The sequence below is a fragment of the Lactuca virosa genome, chromosome 5 (genome assembly GCF_052849685.1).
Source record: "Lactuca virosa cultivar CGN04683 chromosome 5, Lactuca_virosa_CGN04683_v6, whole genome shotgun sequence".
In the NCBI taxonomy this organism is placed as follows: domain Eukaryota; kingdom Viridiplantae; phylum Streptophyta; class Magnoliopsida; order Asterales; family Asteraceae; genus Lactuca; species Lactuca virosa.
In genome coordinates, this window is record NC_136430.1 from 278968117 (window position 1) to 278979419 (window position 11303).

At 41.9% G+C, this 11303-nt stretch overlaps 1 protein-coding gene across 1 annotated transcript; it reads left to right on the top strand.

The window, feature by feature from the left end:
- The first annotated feature begins 9115 nt into the window (after nt 1-9115).
- Nucleotides 9116-9902, top strand: LOC145116407 (Cytochrome c oxidase, subunit Vib family protein). The gene is made up of 3 exons (XM_079052753.1): nt 9116-9254; nt 9330-9467; nt 9596-9902. Exons 1-3 carry the CDS (start codon nt 9171-9173, stop codon nt 9716-9718), a joined length of 345 nt encoding a protein of 114 aa, XP_078908879.1. The 5' UTR covers nt 9116-9170; the 3' UTR covers nt 9719-9902.
- The last annotated feature ends 1401 nt before the right edge of the window (nt 9903-11303 follow it).

Genomic DNA, 11303 nt, shown 5'->3' on the forward strand with positions numbered 1-11303 from the left:
TATACATCTTCGTCGCTCCTGGATGGATAGAAAATCTGGATTTGTGTGCCTCCTCCATCGGTATCTGGCGCATGCCTCCATGATATGGGACCCACACCCTACGGTGAAGAGTCAATAACCATCGGCTATCATAGTCGAAGGAGGAAACCTGACCCACAATACGCTCGCTCTTCCGGTGTTCCTCCTTCATCGCCTCCTGTTGGGCTTCTCGGATCCGCTCTAACAACGGAGCCACCACGGTCATCCTCATACAGATACCCCTGATCGGTGCTGCCTTGCGGCTAAGCGCGTCGCCCACAACATTGGCCTTCCCCGGATGGTAGAGGATCTCGCAATCATAATCCTTCACCACAGCAAGCCACCGACGCTGCCTCATATTCAGATTCGGCTGGTCCATGAGATACCTCAGGTTCTTGTGGTCCGTGTAGATGGTACAATGAACCCCATAGAGGTAATGACGCCAAATCTTGAGGGCAAAAACAACAGCCCCCAGCTCCAAATCATGCGTCGGATAATTCGCTTCGTGAGGCTTCAGCTGCCTCGAAGCGTAAGCAATAACATGTCCTCTCTGCATCAAAACTGCGCCCAAACCCAAGATGGACGCATCGCAGTATATGACAAAATCCTCCATGCCCTCTGGCAGAGCTAAGATTGGCGCCTCGCACAATCTCTGTCTCAATGTCTCAAATGCAGCCTGCTGCTCAGGCCCCCAACGAAAGACTACGACCTTCTTCGTTAGCCGAGTCAAAGGTACAACTATCTTGGAGAAATCCTGGATGAATCTCCGATAATAGTCAGCTAATCCCAGGAAACTCCGAATCTCAGATGGAGACTTCGGAACCACCCATCTCATCACGGCCTCCACCTTGGCCGGGTCGACCAGAATCCCGTTCTGGTTGACAAGGTGCCCAAGAAATTGCACCTCGCGCAACCAGAACTCGCACTTGGAGAACTTGGCGTACAAGCTCTCCCTCCTCAGAGTATCCAAAACCTCTCGGAGATGCTCCTCATGCTGCTCCTGCGTCTTGGAGTAGACCAGGATATCGTCAATAAAAACTATCACAGACCGATCCAGCATCTGTCTGTACACACGGTTCATGAGATCCATGAACGTGGCAAGGGAATTGGTGAGCCCGAAAGGCATCACCACGAACTCATAGTGACCATAACGCGTCCGAAATGCAGTCTTCTGCACATCCTCCTCTCTGACCCTCATCTGATAATACCCTGAACGCAAATCAATCTTGGAGAACCAAGATGCTCCCTGTAGCTGGTCAAAGAGGTCATCAATCCTCAGGAGTGGGTAACGGTTCTTCACCCTTACCTTATTCAGCTCCCTATAATCTATACACATCCGATGCGACCCGACCTTCTTCTTTACAAACAGAATTGGGGCTCCCCAGGGTGAACTGCTCGGTCTAATGAATCCCTTATCTAACAGCTCCTGCAGCTGTGTAGACAACTCCTGCATCTCAGGAGGAGCCAACCGATACGGTGCCTTGGCTATCGGAGCCGCACCAGGGACTAGGTCGATCCTGAACTCTACCTGCCTCTCCGGAGGTATCCCGAGAAACTCCTCGGGAAATACATCCGCAAACTCTCGTACCACGGGCACATCGCCCACCGTTGCCTTACCCATCTCTCGGGTATCCATAACATAGGCAAAAAATCCTGCTCAACCATGCTGAAGGTAACGCCTAGCTCTCGCTGCTGAACATAAAGCGGGTCCTCGTTGTGACCTCTCGCCCTGAATTACCAGCTCTCCCTCGCTTGGGGTCCTGATCCGCACCAACTGCTGCGCACAGTCAATCACTGCCCCATTGGGGCTTAGCCAATCCATACCGATAATAACCTTGTTCCCCCACAAAGGTATGGGAACCAGATCTACCAGATAACGCTCCTCAAACAGCCGTAGTACGCAATCTCGGTAGACCTCTGATGCTCACACTGACCGGTCGTCCGCAATCTCGACCTCTAGAGGGCAATCCAACGTGCCCGACGACTCAGGAAACTTCTTGCTAAGCGCAAGAGAGACAAACGATCGGGTAGCGCCCGAATCAAATAATACATGAACTGGGATACCGTTCACATGGAACGATCCTATACAGAGCACATACATAACATATCAAAATCACAGCGACATAAACAAAAGCATAAGAAAGAGATCATACCCGTCATCACATCGGGTGCAGCGCGTGCCTCCTCGGCTGTCAACTGAAATGCTCGGCTCCGCACCACTGGAGCCTCTGACTTGGCCTTCCGGCCATCTGCAACCCGCGCTGTCGCTGAAACCGGCACCACTGCTGACGCTGCTGTCAATCTAGGGCAGTTGGCCTTCTTATGGCCCCTCTGATTGCAATGGAATCAAATCAGGTCTGACGTCTGCACTGTGGGGGCGGAGGCAGTACAATCCCTACCAAAGTGCCCCATCATGCCGTACTTGTAGCAGCTGGTCGATCCCGCTCTACAAGCTCCCTCATGCGACCTGCCGAATTTCCTGCAGCGGCTCTGGCCCGGCTGGCCCTTCGACCTAACGTCGGATCCCTTGGGTTTCTTCCCCGAAACCCCTGTCACCTGCTCTGTCTCTGCTTTCCTCTTCCTGACGTGCTCTAAATCGAGCTCCCTCTCCCGCGCCCTGGCAATCATGGACTCCAGGTTCGGGCAGGCTGAATAGCTGACATGCTCCCGAATATCAGCCCTCAACATATCATGGTAGCGGGTTTTCCGCATCTCCTCATCCCCCGCATACTGGGGTACCAACAATGCTCTCTCCCGGAACTTGGTGGTGATCTCCACCACAGTCTCCATAGTCTGCCTCATATCCAAAAACTCTCTGGCCAGCTGCTGAAGCTCTACAGCCGGCACAAACTCAGCCCTGAATCTGGTCACGAAATCTGACCACGTCATAGCCTCGACGGCTGGGGCTCCCAACGAGTCACCAACCGACTCCCACCAGTCTCTAGCTCTATCCCTCAAACATCCCGCAACAAAGCGGACCTTCGACCCTTCCGGGCAGAAGCTCGTCAACTGCGCAGACTCAATGTCTGCGATCCATCTCCTGGCAGCAATGGGGTCTTTCACCCCGTGATAATCCGGCGCACCGCTCCCTCGGAATTCCTTGAAGGACAGTGTACGCGTACTCGTCTGGCTAGATGTCATATCACTCCTGAATGCCCGGAGGCGATCCTCCATCAGCTCAAAAATCCCCTCCTTGATCGACCCGAAAATGACCGGGGTCGACTCAAGGGTGCCTCTCGTGATCTTAGACGCGATGAACTCGCGCAACCCGTCATCAACCAGCTCGGATCCTGCACCCGAGCATGATCCTGATCCTGATCCGGAACCTCCTGCTCCATGTCGCGTGGTCACCATACTGAAAATTAAACGCATAAATGTCAGGATCATACATACTCTCGAGAGGTCTAACACACTCTCCAAGTTTCCCGGTTCTGTCTCAACCTTCCTTGATTCGAGTGCGGATCCTCTGCTTCCAGTAGTACGGGCCCATACTACCTTCCACATCTATCTGTACTTTCCTCAAGGACTGTCTCGACTTCACCAAGTCCCTTAACCAATATCTCTTTCCAACTAGTCTCATCCTAGGATTTCCTAGGGCACTCTCCGACCTACTCTCCGCCATCAGCTGCAATAGGAGTCTCTGCTATCCTTCCCTGGCTAGCTTGCGAATACTATCACATATTCGTTCACTAGATAGTTAAAGTTAGCCAGAACCCTTATAGCACGAAGCAAGCAGCATTCGGGCATTGAGTAACCAATTCAGGCATAACCTATACAGGCCATCCTACTGCTGACTAAACAGTCCTAGCATATAGCTCATACCACAGGCACATAAGGAATCCTTCCTAGATCCTTAGCCCTACTCTAGCATGCAGTTTTCAGAATCATATATATCAAGCATACTAGGCATCCTCCTAGATCCTTAGCCCTAATCTAGCATGCAGTTCTCAGTATCATACATCATATAACTTATCATAACAAGTATGGGTATCTTGGGGAAAACTTACTTGAGCTCGGCTGGTCGCACGCATCACACACCTTGTTCTTTCTCAAAACCCTTTGACTCAGATTTTAGAAAACCATTTTCTTTGTAAAAATCTTTTAAATCCCTCGGTTTGAGTCCAGACACTCCCGAGGGTGTGTCCGAATCACTCAAACCAGGGCTCTGATACCAACTTGTAACATCCCAAATTCCAAGCCCAAATTTTTCATTTTTAATTAAGTAATTCTCAACATAGTTTACCAAAACATTTCCCATGCCATATCATTTGCAAACAAAAATATAACAATGTGTCTGAAAATCATAATGTCAAAGTAAAATAAATCAGAGTACAATCCCATAAAACTCCATGCGGAAATCATGTGTGTGTGTGATGCGCTGCTACACCGCCGACTCCTTCCCCTTAGACGAAGAGGTACCTGAAACCAAAACTAAAATTGTAAGCACAAAGCTTAGTGAGTTCCCCCATCATACCACATACCATACAATCACATAGCATATATATATATATATATATATATATATATATATATATATATATATATATATATATATATATATATATATATATATATATATTGTCGGGCCATTCTGGGGCGCCCGTCCTACCCATGTCAAGCCATCCTGGGGTGCTGACCTACCCATGTCAAGCCATTCTGGGGTGCTAACCTACCCATGTCAAGTCGTTCTGGGGTGCTGACCTACCCATGTCAGGTTATTCTGGGGTGCCGACCTACCCTTCGGTCTTTCAACCGGACTCGGGGACTATTTCACCCCTACTGCTAACGCATAATGTCATATCTCTATCATACTGTCAGGCGTCTCTGGGATGTCCGACGTACCCATTGGTCCTATCGAACGAATCGGGGACTAGTCCCCTTCTACTGATACCACCTAACATAACAACTAGCATAGCCACATATCAAGCAAACTAGCATACTCGCATATCAACCAATAGCCGACCAGACAATTATCACAAAGACAATTATCTCAGCTAAACATCTACTAGTGGGCCGACCTTGGTGCCGTAGACCCACTTCTACTGGAAGGTAACTCACCTCGCAAGGCTGACTGCTGAAAAGCTGATCGGCAGATGTCTGACTGCTGCTCCGGTGATCCTTCGGCTATAAATCCATAAAACACTTAATCAGACACTGATAACTACTCTTAAGGTAAAATGACTATTTTACCCCTGACCAAGTCAAAGTCAAAGTCAACTTCCAGTTGACCTGACTCGCCGAGTTGGGCCGCCAACTCGTCGAGTCCCTATCCTTTCATCTGTCCTTCTTCACGCTACTACTCGTCGAGTTTAGCAATGACTCGACGAGTTCTCCTTCTAAAACAACCTCGAATGAACCTTCATCCGACTCGCCGAGTTGTATGAACAACTCGTCGAGTTCATCCTCATCCTATGAACAAGTCCTGCCCTTGACTCGCCGAGTTGTATGAACAACTCGTCGAGTTCATCTTTGAAGGTTGGGAGATAGCCTTGGACTCGCCGAGTCTGTTCATACACTCGCCGAGTCCTATGATTCCCAGGTCTATGGCTAAGTCCAATGCGCTGGGTCATTCCCCCCGGACCCCTCTAAGACCATTCTAACACTCACTGGGTTCCTTCGAACCATAACAGAAAAGGGAAGTCAAGCCATGGACTCGCTGAGTCCCAAGAACGACTCGTCGAGTCGAGAATGACCAAGTCTTATTCCTCGATTTATGACGTACAACACTTGATCAAAAGATAGATGTAGGCTTCTAAGATCGATCTAGCACGTAAAGTTACAAACTTTACGTGCATGCATGGGACTATGAGCTCAAAAGGCCCTAAATGAGACTCTTAAGATGCATGGGGCTCTCTAAGGCTCCAAAATCAGTCCCTTTCTATCTTGTAACCCCTTAAAGACCTTGGATCTGAAGTCTTATCCCCCAACCATGCTTGCACTCATGATTGGTCACCAAGAATGGCTCCTAAAAGCCCTAAATCACCCCAAAAAGGGATCTAAAACATGAAAGAGCAAGGTATCAGCTTTATACCTCTAGAGAACTGCAGTGGGTGCACAAATCGAACTCCTCTGGCCTCCTCTTGATTCCTCAAGCCTTTCTCTTCCTTCTTATGTTCCAAAATCATCAAAAACCACCACAAAGGCCTTAGATCTTAAAAAAAACGATTAGGGTTTCAGTAGGAGGTGTTCTGTGAGCAATAGGGACGAAGGGAGGCTGAATGAGATGCTTAAATAGGGTGCAATCCCTTATATTAGGGTTTTGTCCAGTTAGGGCCTACTCGTTGAGTCTGGCTGCCGACTCGTCGAGTAGGTCATTAAACTCCCGGGTCCAAGTCGCTCCTACTCGTCGAGTTGGCCATTAACTCGCCGAGTTCTAGGCCAAAAGATGAATAATACTCGAATGAAATTCATATCGGGAACCAGGTGCTACAAAAACCTTTCTTTAGCTTGATTTGGGCCATTATCACCTTGCATGTACGTAAAGTTTGCAACTTTACGTAAGAAGTATGCCTTAAGAGCTTAGATCTGCATTATGGAGCTGAAAAGTGGATTAAAAATCGTCTGGATGGAGAAAGGACTGAAGGGACTCGACGAGTTTCATAGCCAACTCGGCGAGTCCGATGAAGATTGGCCTTGAAGGTTTCTGTATGGACTCGGCGAGTAAGTAGGGTGACTCGACGAGCCAGTTAGGGTTTCCTCGACTTCAGATTACGCACAGACTCAACGGGTTGGTGGTAAACTCAGTGAGTCAGTGATAGTTTTTATGACCTTCTGAACCCTTAAGGAACTCGACGAGTTGCTAGCTGCACTCGACGAGTTGGGTCAACATGGGATGTTGACTTTGACCATTGACTTTGACTTTGACCGAGGATTGACCAGTTTGACCTCTGGGGGTATTTTGGTAATTTGGAAATTTATGGAAATGGTCTTATGGTAACTATAGGTGGTGGAGTTAGTGGCGGTGGTTCGAGAGTTTGAGCTTATCATTTCAGTTCGACGGTTGTGAGGTGAGTTTCCTCACTATGCTCAAGGGTCTAAGGCACCAAGGCCGACCCTTTTTTTATTGTGACTCTGATATGTTATGCTAGTATGAGCTGTTAGATTAGCATCTTGGTAGAGAGGATGGTATTATGTTGCTATGATCTGTAGATCAGTATCCTGGTAGATAGGATGATATTATACTAGTATGATCAGTTAGATCGGTTTGTGGGCCGTGAGTATTCCATCCCGAGGATGATTAGACTCGTAGTATGAGGGCATTCCAACCCGATGGTTGTGGGCCTGGGTTATTCCATCCCGAGGATGATTGGACCTATAGTATGAGTGGCATTCCAACCTGACGGTTGAGGGCCTGGGGTATTCCAACCCGAAGGTTGATTGGACCCATAGTATGATGTTTGTGATTATATGTGTATGGTTATTTTGGGGGAACTCACTAATTTTCGGGCTTACAGTTTCAGTTTTGGTTTCAGGTACCTCAGATGATCGCGGGAAGGCAAATGTGTGATCGTACAACTCCTCACATTTTATGACTATGTTTCTGGGATACTCTGATATGGAACTATTTTGAAAACAATTTTGTAATAAATATTGGTTTCTAAATGTTTTAAAAAGTTTAAATTTGACTTGATTTTTATGGATGTTATCATATTACATTAAATGTAATAGTAAATAACCTAAGCCTCCATATATATATTTTATTGAAATGATATGATAATAAAAGACGTCTATTTAAAGTGATTAACCATTAATAGTTAAAAATAACTATAAATCAAAAATAAATTTATTTTTATTTTCATGCACATCTTACTAATAACATCTATTGGAATGATATGGTTTTAATATGTATCTATGTTATCATATATTGAAAGTAATTAGAAATTTTTTATAACAAATTAGTGTAAATTCTAAGTTAATGACAAATATAGAGTTATTTTAATAACAAAGATAACGTTATATAGATTTATTAATAGTTTAACTATATTATTATATTCTGCATAACAGACGAATATTCATATATTAAATCAATAATGTTAACATTTATGTCGTAAAAGGCTCATATACAAATTCTTATATAAATTATGATGATCCGAATATATTTACAACACGTAACATGATGTTCTACATGCATACATATATCATGATTCATCATCGACCGCCTGCAATTCCAATCTTAACATAGTTTTGTAGTTACCTATGAACAAATCTATTTACTTGTTAAAATCGTTTTGATTTGGATGCTTGTTACGAAGGAATGTACAACAACACATAACTTTTGATAATATACAAAAAGGAAAAGGTGATCGAATACCGATAAACAGAATATTTTGGAAACTCAGAATCAGTTTTGTTGGTCATGTTTAACACATGCTAAATATTATTTGTTACTGTAACGTTATAAATGGTGTCGTATTTACAAATCCGATCATTCACACTGGTACAATGCCGACTAATTTTTCATGTGAGCTTTGCAATAAACCTTTATATCAATACAATACTCATATTCCTAACAAAATGGTCCCACTTACACATCATCGACTATTTCAAATACATTTATAATCATTTAATATCTTAGAATTTAAATATTTATGTATTAATTTGCTATTTATAGCTCAGTGGTATCCGGTGTTGCCTTCCGTCATTAAGGTTAAGGGTTTAAGTCTCGCAGTGGACATATGTGAAATTAATGAGTGATTTAAAAGTAAATTAGATTTGCCATTTCAAAAAAAATTAATAATTTTTTTTTTGGTATTAGTTGCTTATGTTTTACGCTTGATAATAACATAAAAGTTATAATATAATATTCATTCATAGAATTAATATAAATATAATTTTATATACCTAGACATAAATATTATCGTAAGCTTAAAATATCTGGCGTTGCATGTGTCTTGAAAGATGCTGTGGATGGTCTTATGACACAAAGATCTATTTGTCAAAAGCCCAAAGGGACTTGATGACTTCGATATTGATTATGTCTTGAATCTTGATGCATTGTTAATTTGCTTTCTTTTGAAGATGGGCCATGAATCGTAATTTTTATGCCCAAATTGGAAGCCCATTTTAAACCATTTTGCTGTGATCAGCGGCAAAAGCCCACCAAATGATCATCATACAGATTACAGAGCAAGAAACAAGCAATTTCTACGAAAATGGCGATGGAAGCATACGCCTCGAAATACCCGGACAAAATCCATACGGACGTCCTCTCTGACGCTAGACAAGCTTGCTACAAGGTAACTATCCGTCACACAACATGTGATTGCGTTTTAATATCTGAAAATTTCGTCAAATTTTTCCCTAATTACTAGGCTCGCGATGCATTCTACGCATGCCTAGAGAAAGAATCGAACAAGAAACCCACAGAAATCGCCTCTGTAGGTCTCCTATATCCTGTCGAATGCAAGAAAACTAGACAAGATTATGACAACGTCTGTCGTCGCACTTGGGTAATTCAACCAAAAAACCCCTCTTTTAACAATATCTGCGTTTTTCATTATGCAATCAAACGGCTTAATTTGATCAGGAAAGTTAGCTAGAAGTCATGATCTATGTTTTTGATGATTTTGTATTGTAGGTGAAGCATTTTGATAGGCAGTATTGTGCTAAGAAGAGGGTTCAAAGGCTTTTGGATGATAATGAATCAAGGAGAGGTCCGATTTCACTTCCACAGACTTCTACCTTCAAATCACCTAATTGACAGTATGTTTCTTCACTTTAATTTCTTGTAATCTTAGATATACTTGGGTTGAATTTGGTTTCTGATTGTGATGAATGATCAATTATGATAATGGATTTGCATTTGTATAGTGATCAAATAACTACGCTTGATAGTTTGCTTAGATTCGTTTCAAAGGATCATATGAATAGGATTTTTCCTGCTCTTTTTCATTTGAAGTGAAAGTGATTGCAATTTCCCTAAAATTTCTTATTTTTCTTCATTTATGGTACAATTTTGGGACTATTTTGGTAGTCTGAAAAAAGAAAATGATCACTTTACCCTTCTTTATAGAAATGATGGTGAATGTTTATTTGAGATCTGTTATGAATCACAGATCATTTTTATAAATAAATATATTACTTTTAACAAATAATAATCGAATTTATAAGATATAAATTAACAAGTCAAAATTAAGTGCTTAACATATTAAGCTCGTTAAGTCAAAAGGAAACAACTCCTTAATCGCTTAAGTTATTATGAGTGTTTCTTTTTGACTTAACGCCAAAAGAAACAACTTAACAGAGAAATTATATGGAACCATTTATCAGAATCTCATTTGGGATTCAAATATGGAGCTAATTATTGGATTAGAACCTTATTTACATGAAAACAAAGCATGGTTGTTGTTGACATTTAGGAAGATTTATATATCTTATGTTTTCGACTTGAATTTTCACAAATTGTGTAGGCTTTCTTTTGTATAATGTGCAACAAAATTCACAATACATAATAAGAATCTAGCAATAACCATAGATGTAAGCAAATTATCCAACTACATGTTTAATTTTTTTTGTTTTTTGAACATTGTTGTTATATGTGCCTAAATATTGATCCTAATATTACTTGGAAGATAAATCACTTGTTGTTGAGGTACCAAATTTGATATCAAGAACCTTGAATTAATATAAGTTTAGAGTTTTCACCAGAAGTTTACATTTACTTTTGGGGCATTATTACTAAATAGTAACCAAGTTTTGCTAATAAAATCATTCGGTTGTTTAAAATAGTCTAACGACAATCATTAAACTTAGTTATTTTTTATGCAGAAAAAAAACTTGGTTATTTAATGATATTGTCTTTGTAATGTTTCAACACTTCATAACATTAGAACAAAGTTGAAACTTGGTTAATTTAATGAAATTATTTCACTAAAACATGTCACATCATATCTCCTCGTCACAGCTACATAAATAAAGATTTATAGCAATAGAAAAAAAAAACACAATAATGAAGCAAAAGTTAAACTTGGTTGTTAGACATTTTGTAAAAAAAAAATTGAGGTACTTTGTTGAAATTTATAAATTTTGGTTACTATTTACTCATATTATCTCTTTAATTTTTACCAATGTTCTAAATAAAGTTAGGCGTAATTTGACGACAATTTCAAGCCTCAAGCTTTTACGAGTTGTGGCGAGTCCGTCATTTGTAAGGCATGAATTAAGGCGGCGATTTTTTATATAATTAATAATTTTATACATATTTTCTATTATTATTCATTTTCATATATAGGGCGACATTTTACTAAAATGTGGTGTCAAGTATAAACCTAGTTCGACACATGTCG